This window comes from Coccidioides immitis (genome assembly GCF_000149335.2).
Source record: "Coccidioides immitis RS genomic scaffold supercont3.1, whole genome shotgun sequence".
NCBI classification, from domain to species: Eukaryota; Fungi; Ascomycota; class Eurotiomycetes; order Onygenales; family Onygenaceae; genus Coccidioides; species Coccidioides immitis.
In genome coordinates this window covers 6,458,758-6,477,740 of record NW_004504310.1, presented here as the reverse complement: position 1 = coordinate 6,477,740, position 18,983 = coordinate 6,458,758, and the positions used below count along the sequence as shown (strand labels likewise).

The window sequence follows — 18,983 nt, the reverse complement described above, 5'->3', positions numbered from 1 at the left end:
CATTCTCCCCTCTTATCCTCGGGGCAGCGCTTTTCTCACAGCTGCATACATGTTCTGCAGCGTTTCTGGGGATCTGACAAGTAACAAGCCAGAGAAGAGACCCAGTGGTCCAGCCCCAAATTCTGACAAATGGATCCTGTTGGCTAAAAAAGCCGCGGGCCTAAAAAAGGCATGATTATGCTTCCCAAATTCCTTTTCACTGGTTGGAGCTAATCGGTTAGTGAGTGACAAAAAGACCCAGAAACAGGGGTAACATTCCAACCCAACCTGGCCATTATTCTTTCATCGAGAATGAGCGATTTTACACTGGAAACAGAAAGAAAAAACAAAAAACAAGTTCCTTCAACAAGTGATGGTGACCCGCATCATCATCCTTGGGAGGACGCGTTTGAGAAACTTAATTGGGTTCATTAACTACCAGATCCTCTTGAGTGGTCGAGTGTTGCCTGTGGTTGAGACTTGAGGTTTGGGCGTAGGCTCGCCTTCTTTCGGCCTGATCCGAAATCGTACTAATACACGTAAAACCATGGGGCGGTAGAAAAATAATCAGGCAGAGGAGAGGTTTATTGTGATGACTCCGTATGCAGTAAACACAACAGAGAATGAAGTAACTAACTGGTGTATTATTTTTTGACGGCGAGATGGTGCGTGTGGATTTAGCCAGGCTATTGCTGGATAAACTGGTGTTTGTTCTCCGGGCAAATCAGAAATCGCGCCGCAGCCGCTTTACCTGTTGGGCCAACCTGATTGCTGCTGACTGTGGATGGAGCACGAGGATGAAGTTCCGTCAAGGGTTGTTTGCTAAGAAGTGGAACTTGAAGAAATCGCTGTTCGTAGGGATTGGAGGGGAAATTTGGAATGGCGTTCGATTAGGGTTAAATAGCTTTGCTTAGTCATGCATGGGAACGGCTGGTGCGAGTGCGGATAAGAACCGGTTCGTGGCCAAAGGTCAGTGCACAAAGAGCGGACAAGCGGGCGGCTGGGATGTGATCTCTGAAGATGAAAAGTGTGAGCGGGCCCCCCTCCCCTAAAGACCGCGTAACAGCCGGGTTGGGCAAATCTCCGTTCCCTATTGCCGCGCCGGGCCTCGATGTATTTGTTACTGTGTGTACACATGCCCTGCGCACCGTACGGGGTTCTCCATCGGTAGAGAGTCTCCTGACGCGTGCCTCACAGGGATTCCAATGGCCAGTTAACTCAAACCTCACCCTCGAAGGTAGATTTGGCAACGCAGGTATGGAGTTGATGGCAACTCAATATCAAAGCCCCATTGCAAACGTCATATGATTAAAGCGTCAGGGTTTCCGCCAAGTCGAGGCACAGCATCTCAACGTGAGTACGACCTCTTGGACACATGTGTTCTAAGAGATGTACGGAGTAGTCCATACCGTATGTAATTACATTTCTGTATGCATGTGCCTCCATACGGAGTACATATGTATACGGAGTACATACATATTCATACAGTGTCTCCGTACTCCGTAAAGAGTGGACATACCGAGTACATACAAGCGGAACGGAGGTCTCAATGGGCTATTTTTAATTTTGCGTCGCATTTGTAAAATGGTGCCAAGTCTGAACATCGCTAGCTGGCGATTGGCTAGTTTGGCAATTACTCACCGAATTTCATGCTTTGTGATTTGTGCGGCGAGTTCTGGGTTGGAAAAGGATCCCTATCCCTGAGGAATGACGAGCACTCACTCTTCAAAAGCCGGAAAGAGTCGAACATTGCATCTACAGTCCGTGAAGAGTTGAAACCGGATGGAGAAGGAGTACATAATGTAAGAGCACCTCATAAATATATGAATGGACTCATGCAAAAATGGCTTCCTTCAGCTCAAGCTCAGCGCAAGTCAAGGCTTTTCTATCCAGGACTGCAAAAATGAGTGGGTTATCCGTCTCGAAAAACTGGTTGATGAGGGCTGTGCCGCCAGGAAATCGCAACGAGGACCCGTACCTTTGGGTCGGACGCCTCTGGAGTAGTAGTAGTAGTAGGAGTAGACGCGGAATGTGGCCGGCCCTGGTGGCCTGATGCAACCCACAATTTGCATTATGAGTGTACATATGCCATCGGAATCGAGAATTCTCATATCTCGAATGTCTCTACGGGGTACTCCGGTAACTGGTCAGATATAGGGGGAGCCCCCATGTAGACTTGCACGCAGGCCTTCCCTTTCACCCATGTTTAGTCTTAATTTTAGGACTTCCTGTCTTGAACTCCGGAGGCGTCCATTGTTATGCGACCTCCACCTCAGGAATATCGCTTTCCATGCTCTCTGATCAAGTTGCATATCACCGATCCATCCTCTTGTCCGCGTAACCCTTGCAGGCTTCAGACTGTGGGTTTGTTCCGACCCCACAGCCCGATGCGGCTTGTGGAGACCAGATAAGGGAGTTCAAATGCGTAAATTTGCCTAGGCCAGAGCCCCTCAACGCTGAGAGCATCGCGCTTTGTAGGTCTGTTGCCCAGTTAGTACATATTTACTTGCCCTCACCACCGATTATTTTCGACTGCAACAGAAGGGTTAGGCCGAATGGAGTATTATTATGTAAAAATGAAAGTTGCAAGGAATCATTGGGCTAAGCGGTTTTTTGATAGGCACGGAGTACTCGGTATGTGGTGCGAGGATAGGCGACCGTTGGGTCTTTTTCAGGTAGTCTGTTGCGGTGACTTAGGAGATGGTGGCCCCCACGGCGACAATGATGGTGGGCCTTGGTCACAAGCGATGTATATACGTGCGTACAGAGTAGGGTGTTGGACTTCATTCCATACATATCGTGTGCACTGCGTATGGGGTAGATCTTGTCAGTTTCATGGGCTCCTCTGCATGCGGACAGATCGCGTCAGCCCTTTAAGGGCCCCTGAGGCTTGTTGAAAGTTCCTTTGTTCCAGGTATCGTTATGTCAAGCGAGCAAACTACGAAACGTATGTTACTAGTTACGCCTTACCTCGATTAATAATTAAATATAACTAGTTATGTCTCCTGGAGGAGCTAACCACGGATTGGTAATCTGGAACTGGAAATGCTGACCAGATAAGTTCGAGAAGCGCGACTGGGAGTCGGCTGTCGTTTGCTGCCTATCAGCCAACAGAATGAAAATTCAATCGCAGTGCTTCGAGAATGCAATTACGACGGGTAGATAGAAGAGAGACCCAACAGTTTGGGAACAAGGTAGCATTCAGAACGGAGAGAAGAACGGGCTCATTGCTAATCGAACTATTTGATACAACCTAGGACTGCCGGGGTCAGGAGCGATGAAGGATTCCCTTACCTCTTTGCCCAACCCTGATATGCGAAGACCCGAATTGCCATGGCCACTTTGCGCAAGGGAATGATGTCACCGGGAGGGTGACCTTTTGTCATACAATCAGAATGTACGACCATGGAAGAGCCTGCAGAGACATATTTAGCACGTTAAAAAAAAAAAAAAAAAGAAAAAAAGAAAAAAGTTTGGCTTTTCCATCACGTCACACTTACCGCAGGAGAGCAAAGAAAAGAAAAAGAAGAAAGTCTTCATGGATGTGGACCACTTAAAGCGATACGGAGTACATTGTGGCAAAAGCGAAGGATCCCTGTCGAGACGATTACCTGAAACCAGTTGGATTTCCTTGAAGAACCGCGAGCTTCAAATCAGATCAAAAGTTATGTGTTGGAAAGGCACGGGTTTGCAGGCTGCAAGAAATTACAGGGAAGATGCAAGGTGAGTTAACTTCTAAATGCTGCTGAATGCATCGGAAATATCGGCGATCTGGAAGAAGGGGCTGGTAAGGAAATGCGCGGGCCAGGCCTACCCGTGGCCGCGAGAAGATTGCGCTGTGGACGGAAATTGAACTAGTTAAACAAGTGTCAGCAGGGAAGAGGGGATAGTTTAATGAACGCGAATTAACTTAAAAAAAAAAAAAAAAAGGCAGCCGAGAGGATTTGCGGGCTGGGCTCGTCGGACGAAAAAGAGGAATGGCCAGGGATGGTGGGACTGGAGGCAGAAACACTGCCAGCAATGATCTCTTTCACGCAGTGCAACCCGGTTTCAGCATCTGTGCTCCGATATCCATATGAAAACCGCCCGCGAGGCAGAGGAAGCGCCTCGCCCCCTCGCTACGTTGAGCCGCTGGAGAAGACACGTCGAAGAGCCAACGTGAGGGGAGGTGCAAAGACGGGCTGTGATAGGCCGGATATTCCCTGCAGATAGCTCGTGCCGCTTGCTGGGGCGAACCGTGGTGCCGGGACCGTCGGGCCAGTCAAGATGGCCGCTACGCCAACCCCAAGTGGATACACGGCGAAGGTTACGTTGCGCTGTTTCAAAGGCGCGCCGGGGGGCTTGAGGAGAGAGAGCAACGACGCTAGGGGAGCAACTTAGGTTGAGGGCCCGTCTGCCGCGCGACTAGTAGCCTGAAGAAACCCTTGAGCTTTCTCGTTGGTGGTGGTGGGGGGGGGGGGGGGGGGGGGCTGCTCCTGTGGCTCGTGAAGCGAGATGGCCGGAGAAATCAGAGACGGAATCGAAGTCCGCTAGAAGAAAGTGATATTCGCTATCTAAAGTTTCCAGATGGCTTGCGGTCGATCGTTGCGATGCACCGTGGAAATATCGCTTCACCTTCGATCGCTGCCATATGACCTGCTCGAGATGCCTGTCAACGGCTGTCGAGACCGGGAGTGCTCCTGGGCACTCTGACTGGTGCGCGTCGTCGTGCGGCGCACGTACGCAGGTAACTTTACAGAAAGCATACCCATGCCGTATTGTATAGCTAAGATGTCCTGTACTCCGTACATACATACGGTTACCGCCCTCAGTCATGAACGTTACCTGGCGAGAATTCTGGCTTGTGACACAATGTGCAAAATCCTGGGGAGCCCGCAGCGCAGAATGGTCATGTGACTTTTCCCGGGGCCTTTCATTGGCAGATCAACGCTCCCTGGGCGGCTGTTGCCCCATTCAGATTTCTCTCTTTGTTTACCTGCATAAGCTAGGTTGCCTTCTTCCTGTTGCTGGTCGTCGAACGGCAAGGCCGCCGACGAATTCGGTGCAGTGCATCTGTACGGCGTATTTCTGGCTTGGCAGGGTCTGTCTGTAAGTTACAGACACCATGTCCCAAAAACAAACGCGTGCAGCCTCTGTAAGAAATGTGGTAATGACATACGGAGTACTATTGTCATCACCGCCGTTGTGATCATCTCATCCGCGGCTGAAACAAGCGACGGCTGAGGGTCACGTATCATCCTGCCATTGATGCTGCGCCGCAAATATGTCTTGTCTTGCATTTCATGACTCGCGGAAGAGGAAGATGCCGCGAGAAGGAAAACAAGTGAGAGAGGCACTCCTTCTGCTGAGCACGCTGCACTCGCCGTCTGAGCACTGACCAGCGATCATCCGGTCTCCGAGTCTCCTCCATGCACTCTTCGCCTCGAGCATCAATCATCTCCTCCGGAGCTGACACACCAAGACACCTAGTCTGCGGCTGTCCCCGAAACCTAACCCAATAGGCCAAGGGTGTGCATTCCGTCACGCTTCTCCTCTCCGTTTGACTCCCACCCACCCTTTCAGTGCCTCTCAATACGTGGCCGTTTATCGACAAGGGCCAAGCAATTCAAGGGTGGATGCCGCACCGGGGAGTCCATGCAAATCGAATTTAGATGGCACATCCACAGCGCCATACAGCCCCTGCCTTTTGCCCTGCCAAGTCTGTTTGCCGTCGTGAGTGAAGAATGTCAACGCGCCTGTCGTCCAATCCCCGCTATCTCAGCCCCAGCAAGCGCTCTTCCTTTTCCAGAACGCATCTCTCCACTCTGACTCGTTCGTCAGGACTGGCGGTCGAGATGCGTCTCGTATCTTAGCTCCGCATGCAGATCAAGGATTTGTCAAATACATGCACTTATATATGTGCTTCATGCAGCTTCCGTGGAAAAACTAGTCATCTACTCGCTGGTTCTGGACCCTGATGGAGTGGATCAAAAATTTGCGATTCACGTCTCCCGTGAAGGAAGCGATCCATCCAAAATGCTAATCTTTCTTCTCCAGTTCGCCCCGTTAGGTCCCGCTCGGACTACGGAAGTCTCATGGGGATACCCGGACCGTTCGAACTCGCTGATATAACGTAGACTTTCTTTATTGGCCGATTTCTTCCATCTCTTTTCCTTGTCCAAGAATTTTCCCTGATCCTGTTTGCCGCTTCTTTTCTCCCTCATCGCGCCGCAAATTCCGCAGACTTTCCTATGCTCCTGTTTCCTTGTGAACAGACAAGGAATATTCCTTTTTCCTCGCTCGCTAGTCGATCTACCATTTCCTCCGTATCGTGCATGGAATCGAAAAGTCCATGGTTATCGAGCGGCGACGCATTCCTCACTTGTCTGTGTCATGTGTCCTCACTCCATCAAATCCACTGGATCACAGTCTTCCATGCCAGACGCACCAGTCCCTGTGCTCCTGCAAGGAGGCCTTACCATATACTCCGTACCTCCTCCTCCCCCCCATTGTTCCCTATTTTCGGAGAGATCGTAAATCGTTTCGGCAACTCATTCCACTCAAGTCATCCTTTTCAAGGTCAAAACTTGGCGAGCTCTTAGGATTCGTCCGGATCTCATGCCTCTCCTGAACATGCGGGTCTCTTCAGATTTATGCAAGAGCCTCAAGGACTAAATTGCTCCACCGTTGATGTTGGACTCCGTGTCGTTCGAAAACGAGTGTTCACCTTCCAGGATCTTATGAGCTCTTCGCCTCCTCTGTGAAATCTATTTCTCGGTATAGGTTCGCCCCCAATGATCTGACCACCGTTCATCCAGGGATTATGACTGGTATCTCGACTAGTCGACGTGCAACGATGTATCCTGTCCCACCTCGGGCGTTCTGAGTTGCACAACGAGGAGTTAGTAAGTGGCCGAGCCGTCAAATCTATTCCCATTGGATCAACCGAGCGCGCATCCATCAGGTTGGAGTGTCGACAAGCTATCTCACTCGTGCTATTCCTCTCTCGATCCTTACCTAGTATGGTACTTAATTATATACATTAGAAAAAGAAATCCCGGCTGATTTCCGGAGGAAATGAGTGGTGTGTTTTTAATGGAATATCATACGGAGTGTCCTTCCCGCTTTCTATGTGGCTTTTTCCCCCCCTTGAAGTTGGATTCCGACCGAGTGGGTTAAATTGATATGTCAAAGAACCTGACCAACGGCATCAACTTGCTGAAATATCGGGCTCCATGTCCAGCCGCGCTCTCAACGGAACCAGGGCGTCTGATTACCAAATTATTACCAAGGCAAATTCGGTTGAAACCTGAGCTCAAAATGTGACCCCGTAGTTAGTAGGTCTTCCAAATGGTCAAGGGGGCTATAATAAAGCAATGATGGCGAGTTGAACATACCTAACTGCGTGATGAGACTGGGCCCGGGAAAGTTGGAAAACCTGCAGGGCAAGGATAAACCAAGCTCGAAGGTCTCCAGAGGTATCCAACCAAAGTACGGAGCAGGTGGTAAAGAGTTTAGAGCCGAGGCGTTTCGTGGCTGGGCGAATCTTGCGAAGAACGATGACCGGGTTTATCAGGAATCGACGCCATCGCCGTCGGAATATTACCTGGTGGCACTCCTTGCTCGGGCTGCTGAAACGTTACCCTCCTGCTGGGATGGCCCCCATATGTATGTACAGTATATGTGCTCTATGTACGTGCGGAGGGGCAGCATGACCAGGTAGAAAAATCAGAGACAACGCACAGGTGCAGTTAGAGCCAGTGAGAGGTTAGGAAGTTCAAGGCGACCATCTCTCCCGACAATTTGTACATCCCAGTCGAACTCGGCGACGGGCGCTTCGAGCAAGTCGCGTTGGTTTATGGCAGAATGATGATACGTATGTACGTACATACTAAACGGCTAGAAGAAACATACTACTGACCCTTGGTTGTTAATGTTGGGAAGAGACTAGTCGATCAGCTGTAACGCCCGATAAGTGGAAAGATGGAAAAACGAAGGGGGCGTTGTGTGGAAAAGGGATGCGTGATTTGATATTGGGCGACGCCCGGGCAAAGTGTTGGTTGCCCCCCTCATGCACCCCTCATCCCCTACTATTGCGGCGGGAGGCAAAGGTCATCTGGAGAAATTCAGATCTTAAAGAACAGAGATAATAATAATTAATTCATGTGAAGCTAATAACAACAGCCAGCAAATGTTTTAAGGAGAAAACAGAAAAATCAAAGCTTGCAAATTCTATGATATTTCCTCCAACCAATTTGCCAATTCCAGATGCCAGCCAGTTCAAACACCATTGTCTCTTTATCGCCTGTCCACAAAGCAAATCATCCTCAAAATAGCAATTTGTTTTCCTGGTCCCAGATCGACAATTTAGATAACCTTATGAATACTGAAAGGGAGATGAAATCGTTGAAAACATGACAACCGTCCTTCATAATTGAGACTTATCATCGATCGTCCATTGCCGAGCGAGCCCTCAAGAGCCCAGCTCTCAAGCAAGTCGAGAGAACAGCCTTAGTCCCAGTGGATTCCTCTTGCGAGTTCGCAACTAAAATTTTTCAAACGGCGTCGAGAAGTTAGCCTAGGAAAGCGAGAAGATAACAGGATGTATCGTCAGGAAGGAAACCTTGGTGAGGGACTCACGGGTCAACACCAAACTGCACATTTGCTTGCTGCCAGTCATCCTGGCGGATTAGATAGGAGCGCAGGCGGACAGCATTTTCAATAGAGGAGAGACGGAATGTGACGGCTCGAACTCTCTACATGTCCCATTAGCAAGTGCCTTTGAAGAGACGCACCAAGGGCTGGATATCAAGACGAATGAGGGTAAAACCACTAGAAAACAACCAAATATAACTCACGCTTGAAGCATCAAACACATCAATGACCTTTTCCAATTTGAAATTCAGTCTCTCGGGGAGATCCGCCAGCTCCTTCATGTTCAGAGCCAAATCGGCACCGACAGCACGTACGACACGCGTAGCCCCCAGGCGCAAGGATTCTCTAAGGCGGGAGCTAACAATGTCCACCTCCTTATGCCAGTCCACAAAAATTATAGCCTTGCGGCCACTCACGTTGACCTCGATTCCATTCGGATACTTGTCGTAGTACCTCTGGCAAGCTGCAGGATCACAGAAAAGAACATGTGCAGACTTTGACTGCGGGAAATATCTTACGGATTCGATACGACCGCCATGAATGAGTGAAAAGACCTTGCTTGGGGATGCGAAGGATTCTGGGATTGGAGACAGGATAACGCGTCGAAGCTCAACACCTAGGTGAACAAGTCATATTAGAACAGTAACTATTGATTGATAGCCTTTTTGAAACGTAGATTCTTACGTGGTCTTGATCTTGGTGACGGAGTTGCCCCACTGCTGGAGAAGCTAAGGTGTTCACGGTCTTCTTTACCTGTCGTCGGACCTTTCGAAGACGTAACGGGGGCTGGGGAGTTAGTTGAGGTGAGGAGCGTTTTTTTAACTGAAGTTGGGCTTTGGCTTGCAACATCAGATTTATGCTCTGGAGACTTTTGAAGCTGAACCTCCAAAGGAGCTTCTGGTTTACTTGCAGAAACCACTGAAAACCCGTCAGGACATGCCATCGAAGAGACATAGTCGGGAAGACACTTACTATTTCCAACGGATTCAGATGCGCCTTTGGCAGCTTGGGTGGAGCGACCTCGAACTGCAGCCATGAAGGCCGATGTGTTGTTGAGATTGGTAACATTCGTAGACACCACTTTCTTCACAGTCTGTTCATCCTTACTGACGGCTGGGGTTTTGTTCACAGGCTTGCTTTCCTTTCGAACGGGAGTTTTCCCTGTAGGGATGATGGCCCATCGGCTGGCCTCAAGGCCGGGGCGCGGGGAGTCTTTGCTAAGTTCGTCGAATGCGTCAAAAAGAACCTGAGCCACATGTGCCGCGTCCTTCTCTGTTGCCTTTGACTCCGGGGTGTCCAGAATCGGAGCAACTGTGTGTGCTGGAGCCATGATCTTCGCGCTCTTAGCGGGCAGTTTGTTGTTCGCATGGGAGGGGGTATCGTTTGATGGAGAAGGAGAGCTCTTGGAAAAAACTTTCTTCTTGCTTCTGCCACGCGAGCGACTCTTCTTGCGTTGCCTGTTTTTGGTTCGATCTTTTTCGTCTGCGGAGGGAGAAGAGGACTCCGATGCACCGGGAGCCCAACGACTCGCTTCCAGGCCTCGTGATCCTCCAGTCTTCCCAACCTCGTCGAAGGCTTCGAAGAGGATACGCCCGACCTTGGACGCCTCAGATTCCCTGTCCTTCTTCGCGCCAGGGTAGATCTTGTCAAGCTCTTCCTCTGTCAAGGAAGAGGAAGACTTGCTGCTCTGCGGTGTGGCAGATGCAGGCGAAGTGGTCGGCACTTGGGCCCCTGGGGCTCTTCCGGGGCTTGCTGCACCCTTTGCCCTTTTGGCCTGGGAGGCCTCTCCATGCTTCCGCGAAGCCGGGCTAACGGACTTCTTCGGTCCAACGACCGCTTCAATCCCTTTCGTTGGTTCAGTCTCAATCTCTTGCGGCGCGGACCGTGCGGTCTGAAGATTGTTATTAGCATTGGTGGTCTTTCGGAACAGCAGGATAAACATGAGACTCAGACGACAAGCATAGAACCAACCTTCTTCTTTTTCTTTTTGGGAGATGCCCTCTGCCGCTGAGGGGATTTGGAGGACCCCTGGCTCTCAGGAGAAGAGTTCACGACTGCCTTCCCCTTCTTATTGGGAGGAGTCCGTGGCTGGTCTCCATTCTGTGAACGAGATGGAGAAGGAGAGGTAGCACACGAGGGGGAAGGGGTTTTCTTTGCCTGCGCCATGATGAAATGGGGGGGTAACTGAGCCTTAATTGTTTACGGACGATCAAACTGGTGCGCCAACAAGAATGCACTCAAGGTGAACAGCGATAATGGAAAAGTGATAATGGATTTGGTTCAAGGGAACTGAAGAACAAGGTGAGTCATAAATCAAAATATGTGGATGAGGAGAATGAGAAAGGAAAGGAGATGTGAGCGAAAGGAAGAAGAGATTTAAGTATCCTTGCAACAGCTGTGACTAGCCTTACAAAAAGCGAGCAGCTGAAATGGGTTCTAGAGTGACTGGAACCAAGAGAGAAAAAAAATTTTTTTTTGTTCAAATAGGCACCAAGAGTAGAAAAGACTCACTTATCATGGAGATATCCGTGCAGTCAACACCAGATGGTGGCTGGGCGTGAAACAATGAATTCACGCCGTTTTTGTTCGATAGGCTGTACTGGCTATCATGAAGAGGAGATGACACAAGTTTACAATTGTGAATGTTGTGAATGTATGCCGGAAGCATCTGGAATGTAGGATCTGAACAGCAAGTGTATTGTATAACCTCAAGTATGTGTATCACACACACCCGGCGCAGTCTATATCACTTTCAAATAGCAGACATTGAAATATATATATATCAAGAAGACAAAAAAAATTGGCCATATATCAAAAGAATATGCCCCTGAACAAGCTCCAGTCACTGGCCCCACCTCTTCCGCAGAGGTAGGAGCCCTCAAGGAAACGTCAAAAGGTGCTGTGATGGTATCACCGTACGTAGACAGCCAGACTCCATAGAAACCCAGGACGCCAAAACTTCTAGCCAGAGAATCCCGGTGTTATTAAAACAGAAAAATCGTAAGAATCATTTTACTCGGGTGGAACTGGGAGCATCTCCCAGTTCTTGTGGCCCTTTTTTGGGTTGGGTATCATCACCTGCAAAGCACGGCGTCCACAGAATCCGCCAGTGCCTGCAACTCGAGTCACTGTCTCGTAAGATCCCTTCTCAGGGGACCAAACGGTCTGTTCAACTCGTTGGCCTGCTCGCTCTTCTCGTCGCGGGTTGTACCACGGCATGCCAACGAGGTGGTTCAGGATGTTATGAGGCAGCGAATAAAGCCGTTCGAATCTCCTCGTGAGACCAAGCCAGGAGAGTGTGGATGTATCATAAGCCACTCGAATGTAAGGGTTCATATAAATTCCCGTGTCAATAGGTTCTTTGGATTTGTGAGGTGGAATCTGAATATCAGCATTGATCAGACAGCATTCCGACGCATCCCAGTATTGGTCTGGCTCCGCTCTGAAGCGAGCGGGGTGAAATGCTCGTGGCGTAAGCGACTGGTGGTGCCGCCTATCGCCGTGTGAGGTCTCTAGCGATGCCGAGGCCTGGAAAAGAGAGGCGTCAAAGGCAACTATACCACCCCAACAGCTTCTGACTCGGACAGCATCGCGCTGGTGTAGAACGTCGTGCCGACTCTGGCCTTCTCCAGCGTCTGAGAACCAAGGATAGAAGGGAATGCCGGTCGAGTATCCTTCGAGATCTCGGGCGGCAAATGTGTCATAAAACTTAAAGGCGTTGATAAAGTCCACAGCGCACGCAGCGCGATACTGCGACTTCCCGTCCTTGTCTACGTTAGTCGCGAAAAGTAGTTGAACGGCATCTATGGGGTCGAAAAAGACATCATTGATGTATAACAGCTTGTCGAATCTCTCTCGATCGGGGTCGTCGAGGGGTTGAAGGGCACGGTTGCGCACTTCGGAGAGAAAGGCGATCCGCTTTAGGCGTTCCGAGCCGCCTGGCAGCGTTACACGCGGTATATTCTTGAGGTCCAGGTGCGGTTCGTACACCATCGATCGGTTGCACGGAACCTTCTGCTCAAGATCCTGGAGGGCGGCCGCTGATACATCACCAGAATCATTTTCAAAAACACTCAAGTAGGTGTTATCCGGCCCCAGAAGCTCGATCAGATCAAGGACGTTCCTGCCCCATTGTCCGCGAGCAAGGCTACCATCCCGATCATATATGCTCGCCGCTATGAAAACCTTTTCGTTGCGTGGATTGCCCCTGCCGGGCTCGTTCGAGTCTCGAATTGCCTGCCGAAGAGCATCGTAATGGGCCGGTCTGTGTGTGTAGGAAGGACTGATGATCGCGGTGAGCAGGACGAGAACAGCTACGATGCCGCTGAGAATATAGGCGACGAAGAACAGGCGACGACACGCGCTGGGGCGATACGAGCAAGACGGCCTTGTGGAGCCCTTCCAGGCAGGTCGACTTGAGCGATTCCGGAGGAGAAAGCGGCGAGGGGGACGGATGGCGGGAGGAAGAGATGCCCAGAGGCGCTGGAGGAGAGACAGACTCTGTTTGGGATAGCTCGGGCTGGCTAGGGCGCGGGATTCGGGGTCCGCCTCGTCGAGGTCGAAGCTGTCCCGCGAATCGAAGGACGAGCGAGAGACCAGCTCGTACTCATCTGGATGAAGTAGTCTCGGAGGCATCACAGCGCGGAGGGAGTTCCGGGATCCTCTGCCAAGCCTGGAGGAAAGGGGACGCTGAGCATCTTCCTGAGCAGCAGCCCTGTTGTGTGTGTGTGGAGGAATTTTCTGGAGGGTGTCGTTTCTCTGACGCGTTGACAACAAGCTTTGTTGGGGGGCGGTTCGTCTTCCAAGGGCTTCTCGGAGGCGCGGAGACGCCCGGCCGGGGTCGCCTACGATTGGCGGGGGGCTCTGCCTGAGCTTTTCGTCACAACGGGAAACCCTGCAGCGTGACCACGCGAAAAGAGTCACCCCGTATGTCGCCGTGACCTTTCGGTATCTCCCTCGTTCTTCAGAGTTCCCTTACCCCTGGCGGTCTGTACAAGACTTGTCTGGTCGCTATCCTTCGCCGGCCGCTGAGGACTCCTTCGCCCGGTGCCCGCGGGTTCCGCCGGTGGCTGAAACGGTGAGCAACGATGAGTAAACATGATTGCGGGCCCGGCGCTGTGATTGGCCAGCCAAGCGGCGTCACGAGCGCTTTCCGTGTTCAGCAACGCTAACCGTTTTGCCTTCCGATGCCGCTTTAGATCACCACGGCCGGAACAACGTATATGCGACCTACAGTATGTACAATTCACCTGGAGCGCGCGCCAAGTCGCCGCTTAGAGGAGAGACAAACTAAAAGCGGCGTGTGGACTGCTCCTTCGCGGAATCCGACTTGTCTTGGCGATGCCAAGCGGCTCGAGGTTGCTGCTATTATCCAAGTCCGCAACCGAGCCGGTAGCGATCTTGCAAACGGTCAAACCCGCATCCATCGCCATCCATCCATGGCCCCAAGGCCTGCTGGTCGGGACTACGCACGAAAAGGCCGTGACGATGATCAAAAGTTTCTGCCTAACCCCCAGTTTCCTTAGAGATACCCCCCGGGGCTTGCCTCCTCCTGGCATGTATAAGAATGATTCTTCTTCATTCAATCTTCAATCGACTTTTTTTTTTTTATGTAGTTAGTTTCTTGGGTGTAGTTTAGATCATCCGCCTTTCACCTGAAAGGGGCTGTGTGCAGTTCTTGTTTATTTATTTATTTATTTTATTTTATTTTATTTGTTTATTTTTTTTTTAATTATTTTATTCGGGTGTCTTTGTATTGTCCTTTTCTAGACCCAATATAGGCCTACCTCCCGAATCTCGAAAGTTTCCCTTCAACTGTCGCCTTCTGGTGATGAGCTCCGTCGAGCCAGCACATCCAGCATCTGTGGATGTGGAGAAAATTTCAGACCATGGAGAGAAGCAAATGACCGAAGTCGCCCCAAAGACCGTCGATGCAAAGGACGATGCGGTAATCGACGTGGAAAAGACCGGAGAGGAGAAGGACAAAGACGAAACCTCGGGCGGGTTCGGTGCTTACTTGGTAAATTTTCATGCAATGCACGACCTTTCAATGTATCTAGCTAAAGATAAAGTGCTGTAGAAACTCTGGAAATGGTGTGCTCCAGTCGATGTTGTTCTTCGGATCTGTGGGTTTTTCGCCGCGATCGCGTCGGGAACCGTATGTCAAAGCTTCCCAGGCGCAATGCGAAGAAGAGCTTCATAAACCCTCTGACCTGGCGGAATCTAGGCTCTTCCCTTAATGACCATTGTTTTTGGCGCATTCGTCGATGAATTCAATGATTACGGGAGAGGGGTTTCAACCCCCGAGCAACTCAGGAAAGCAATCGCAAAAAATGCGTTTGTAACCCCTCGCCGTCTCAACCCTTTTTAATGATCTTTCTGGCTAACGTTGCTGCCAGCTTGTATCTTGTCTATCTTTTCATTGGAAAGCTTGCCGTATGTTTACTCCCCACGTCGTTTTGTCTTCAGGCTGAGTTTGTCTTTAATAAAACGGTTCTAGACGGTGTACATCCACACCACTTGCTTCACAATCACCGCCGTTCGTGGTGTGCGCCGTCTCCGCTTGGAGTATATCAAAGCGATCCTCAGGCAGGATATGGCGTACTTCGACACGTACACCCCAGGGTCCGTCGCCACTCGCATATCCAACAATGCGAATCTCATTCAGAATGGTCTATCGGAAAAAGTGGGAACCGCAGTTCAAGGTTTCGCCATGCTCATCGCCGCGTTCGTCGTAGCGTTCACCAGAAGCTGGAGACTTACGTTGCCGGTTGCTACCTCCATTCCTACTGCCGTTACCCTCGTTGGAATCACGGTTGTGCTAGACACGAAAATAGAAGCAAAAGTCTTGGATATTTATTCAAAGGCAGGTGGCCTCGTCGAAGAGACTCTGAGCAGTATCCGGGTCGTCGTCGCCTTTGGTGCTGGAGGTAAACTGCGGAAGAAATATGACGAGCATCTGGACTCAGCGAAGAAGTTTGGGGTGAAAAAGGGCCCCATATTGGGTGTCCAATACAGCTCTGAATTCTTCATCATGTACTGCGCCTATTCACTTGCCTTTTGGTATGGTGTTAAACTCGTCACGAAGGGGCAGATCGGATCGGGCGGAGAAATTCTCACGTATGTCCGACCCCCACGCACAAGGAGCGCTCTTCATCTCTAACTTCTTGAATAGCGTTATCTTTGCCGTCGCCCTTGGCACCTCCGCTCTCACTATGATTTCTCCTACCATAGGCGATTTCACGAAAGCTGGAGCAGCCGCCAATGATGTTCTCGATATGATCGCCAGAACCCCTGGTATCGATTCCATGAGCACTGAAGGGTTAAAACCGGAAGAAGTCAAGGGGGAAATTCAACTGTCAGGAGTGTCTTTTTTTTATCCTGCAAGACCCACCATTCAAGTTTTGAACAAGGTCACCCTCAATATCCCTGCCCGGAAAGTCACAGCACTGGTCGGGGCTAGCGGTAGTGGGAAAAGCACGATCGTCGGGCTCTTGGAACGTTGGTATGATCCTGCTGAGGGCTCAGTTCAGCTTGATGGACAGGAGATAAAGGATTTGAACGTGAGATGGTTGAGGAGCCAGATTGGGTTGGTCCAGCAGGTAAAAGGCGCAATTTAACGAAAACCACTTCAAATCATATACCTGCTAGCTAACGCGTGCTAGGAACCGATTCTTTTCAACGACACCATCTATAACAATATCGTGCACGGTCTTCATGGGACAGAAATGGACGGTTATGATGAAGAGAGGAAAAGGGAACTGGTCCGGGAAGCGTGCATTGAGGCAAATGCAGACGAATTTATCCAGACCTTTCCCAAGGGCTACGACACCGTGGTTGGTGAGCGGGGGAGCCTTTTGAGTGGAGGTCAGAGGCAAAGAGTTGCCATTGCTCGCAGTATCATTTCCAATCCTCAAATCCTTCTCCTTGACGAAGCCACCTCTGCGCTCGATCCCCGAGCCGAAGCCGTCGTTCAGGCCGCGCTGGATAGAGTCTCACGGACGCGTACCACCGTGTTGATAGCACATAAGCTCTCAACGGTTAAAAAAGCAGACAACATTGTCGTTCTGAATAAAGGTCAGGTTGTCGAGCAAGGGACTCATGATGAGCTTCTGGAAGCGCATGGCGCATATTGGAACCTCGTCAATGCTCAAAGCCTTTCCACAGTGGCCGACGAAAGTTCCTCGGAGACTGAAAACGACTCGCAAGATGTACAACCAGGCGAGCTAGAAAAGGTCGCGACGACAAAATCGGTTCGCAGCAATCTCCCCACCGAGGAAGTACCAGAAGAAGTCGATGTCTCTCGTAAAATGTCCCTTTTCCGATGCTTGGCCAAAATCTTCTACGAGCAGCGCCGTCACTGGGTCTATTTTCTGTTCGGCGGAGTTGCGTCTGTCTGCGGAGGCGGTGCTTTCCCGGCACAAGCTGTTCTCTTTTCAAAAATCGTGACAATTTTCCAGCTGCCAGAGGACGAGCTCGCTGACCGGGTGAGCTTTTGGGCTCTGATGTTTTTCGTCCTTGCGCTGGGGGTGTTGTTTTCGTACGGCTCCGTTGGTTTCTTCTTGACTGTTGCGGCCTTCCGCGTATCGCGGTTCTATCGCAGTGAATACTTTGGTGCCATGTTATCGCAGGATATCGCTTTCTTCGATAATCCGGATAATTCATCCGGAAGCCTGACTGCAAGATTGTCGACGGACCCGCAGGCTCTGCAGGACTTGATTTCCTCAAATATCGGATTGATCTTGATTGTCATTGTGAATCTCGTCTCTTGCACAATTCTTGCCCTCGTCACTCAATGGAAATTGGCCCTTGTTGCTCTCTTCGGATGTCTCCCGGCGCTTTTTATGGCTGGGTTTACCCGTATGCGTATGGAAATGAAGAGTCAGGATAAGAACGCAAAACTGTATCTCGAGAGTGCGCGGTTTGCGTCCGAAGCGGTTGGGGCCATCCGCACCGTTTCATCCTTGACGCTAGAATCGAAGGTCTATGACAGCTATGCGGAGCGTTTGAAGGGCCCTGTTTCGAGATCCTACAAGCATACTATGATTAGTATGATATTTTTCGGTCTTTCCGAAAGTATTGACTTGGCAGCGATGGCGCTCGCTTTTTGGTATGGTGGGCGGCTCCTGACATTCAACGAGTACGATGCCGAGACGTTCTTCGTCGTGTTTGTAGCCGTGATTTTTGGTGGGCAAGCAGCGGGTTTTCTGTTTGGGTTCACCTTGAGTAGGTTATTCCCTGTGCTGCTGGGCTCAGGGGGAATTCTCTTCGCTAACACGTGCTATTAGATACGACAAAGGCGCACTCAGCTGCAAATCATATTTTGCACCTCCGACAACAAGTTGCTCCGATTAACGGCTCGAAGGGAGAACCTCTCCCGGGCGGTGAGAAAGACGTTGCGATTGAATTTAAAAACGTCTCATTCCATTACCCAAGCCGACCAGATCATCCGGTACTCCGAAAGATCAACTTCAAGATCTATCGTGGGCAAAACGTCGGTCTCGTGGGCGCTTCGGGATGCGGTAAAACCACCATCATCGCGTTGCTGGAACGATTCTACGATATCTCCTCCGGTGAAATTCTCATAAACGGAAAATCGATTTCTGCAATCGACGTCAACGAATATCGAGAGAGCGCGAGCTTGGTCTCTCAGGAGACGACGCTCTACCAGGGTTCTATCCGAGAAAACGTCACACTTGGAATCCACTCGACAACAGTCTCAGACGACGACATTGTCAAGGCCTGTAAGGATGCGAACATTCATGACTTCATCCAATCTCTGCCTGAAGGCTATAACACGGAATCAGGCTCGCGTGGTCTCACTTTCAGCGGAGGTCAAAGACAGCGCCTTGCTGTTGCACGGGCGCTTCTGCGAAATCCTGACTTCTTGTTCTTGGACGAGGCTACCAGTGCGTTGGACACTGAGAGCGAACGGGTCGTCCAAGCTGCATTGGAAACTGCAAAAAAGGGAAGGACGACTATTGCCGTTGCTCATCGTCTTAGCACTGTACAAGACTGTGACGCGATATTTGTGCTGGACGCCGGTAGAATTGTGGAACGAGGAACTCATCAAGAACTCTTGCGGCAAAAGGGGCGGTATTACGAGATGTGTCAAGCTCAGAGTCTTGACAGGGATGCATGAGTTCCAACGAGGACAGCTGAAAAGTTGCGGGAGTCCGCAGTTTATATAAATAATAGTGTGCTTTCTTAATCTGTATTAATACAATAATTTGGACGTAATGCTCTTGGTATTCGAAACTCCACTCTCTCTTCCTCTACGTTGTCCCCGATGCATCGTCTTCCAGGTAGTTTTAAGTTCACCAAACTGATATCCTATATTTTGTCACGGCTAAAAGGGTTCCTATTCAGAG

At 50.4% G+C, this 18,983-nt stretch overlaps 8 protein-coding genes across 8 annotated transcripts; 5 read left to right on the top strand and 3 right to left on the bottom strand.

Moving 5' to 3' along the window:
* Window positions 1-1,822: 1,822 nt before the first annotated feature.
* Window positions 1,823-2,032, top strand: CIMG_12838 (uncharacterized protein; the record flags this gene model as incomplete). Its single annotated transcript, XM_001247002.2, has 1 exon — window positions 1,823-2,032. One exon carries the CDS (start codon window positions 1,823-1,825, stop codon window positions 2,030-2,032), a length of 210 nt encoding a protein of 69 aa, XP_001247003.2.
* A 1,967-nt stretch (window positions 2,033-3,999) lies between these two features.
* On the top strand, window positions 4,000-4,359 carry CIMG_12837 (uncharacterized protein; the record flags this gene model as incomplete). The annotated part of the gene is made up of 2 exons (XM_004445833.1): window positions 4,000-4,137; window positions 4,192-4,359. The coding sequence occupies 2 exons, from the start codon at window positions 4,000-4,002 to the stop codon at window positions 4,357-4,359; spliced, it is 306 nt and encodes a 101-aa protein (XP_004445890.1).
* A 99-nt stretch (window positions 4,360-4,458) lies between these two features.
* On the bottom strand, window positions 4,459-5,258 carry CIMG_10621 (uncharacterized protein; the record flags this gene model as incomplete). Its single annotated transcript, XM_012358837.1, has 2 exons — window positions 4,459-5,065; window positions 5,138-5,258. 2 exons carry the CDS (start codon window positions 5,256-5,258, stop codon window positions 4,800-4,802), a joined length of 387 nt encoding a protein of 128 aa, XP_012214260.1. The 3' UTR covers window positions 4,459-4,799.
* Window positions 5,259-7,366: 2,108 nt separating this feature from the next.
* On the top strand, window positions 7,367-8,108 carry CIMG_00776 (uncharacterized protein; the record flags this gene model as incomplete). The annotated part of the gene is made up of 2 exons (XM_001247004.2): window positions 7,367-7,626; window positions 7,910-8,108. 2 exons carry the CDS (start codon window positions 7,367-7,369, stop codon window positions 8,106-8,108), a joined length of 459 nt encoding a protein of 152 aa, XP_001247005.2.
* Window positions 8,109-8,469: 361 nt separating this feature from the next.
* On the bottom strand, window positions 8,470-11,024 carry CIMG_00777 (uncharacterized protein; the record flags this gene model as incomplete). Its single annotated transcript, XM_001247005.2, has 5 exons — window positions 10,585-11,024; window positions 9,298-10,504; window positions 8,817-9,229; window positions 8,599-8,714; window positions 8,470-8,503 (listed from the first exon to the last, which is right to left on the bottom strand). Exons 1-5 carry the CDS (start codon window positions 10,777-10,779, stop codon window positions 8,470-8,472), a joined length of 1,965 nt encoding a protein of 654 aa, XP_001247006.2. The 5' UTR covers window positions 10,780-11,024.
* A 256-nt stretch (window positions 11,025-11,280) lies between these two features.
* Window positions 11,281-13,248, bottom strand: CIMG_00778 (uncharacterized protein; the record flags this gene model as incomplete). The annotated part of the gene is made up of 1 exon (XM_001247006.2): window positions 11,281-13,248. One exon carries the CDS (start codon window positions 13,246-13,248, stop codon window positions 11,626-11,628), a length of 1,623 nt encoding a protein of 540 aa, XP_001247007.1. The 3' UTR covers window positions 11,281-11,625.
* A 452-nt stretch (window positions 13,249-13,700) lies between these two features.
* On the top strand, window positions 13,701-14,138 carry CIMG_12836 (uncharacterized protein; the record flags this gene model as incomplete). Its single annotated transcript, XM_001247007.1, has 2 exons — window positions 13,701-13,730; window positions 13,812-14,138. 2 exons carry the CDS (start codon window positions 13,701-13,703, stop codon window positions 14,136-14,138), a joined length of 357 nt encoding a protein of 118 aa, XP_001247008.1.
* A 105-nt stretch (window positions 14,139-14,243) lies between these two features.
* On the top strand, window positions 14,244-18,890 carry CIMG_00780 (multidrug resistance protein). The gene is made up of 8 exons (XM_001247008.2): window positions 14,244-14,632; window positions 14,693-14,770; window positions 14,840-14,949; window positions 15,012-15,048; window positions 15,113-15,732; window positions 15,788-16,214; window positions 16,278-17,838; window positions 17,901-18,890. Exons 1-8 carry the CDS (start codon window positions 14,444-14,446, stop codon window positions 18,752-18,754), a joined length of 3,876 nt encoding a protein of 1,291 aa, XP_001247009.1. The 5' UTR covers window positions 14,244-14,443; the 3' UTR covers window positions 18,755-18,890.
* The last annotated feature ends 93 nt before the right edge of the window (window positions 18,891-18,983 follow it).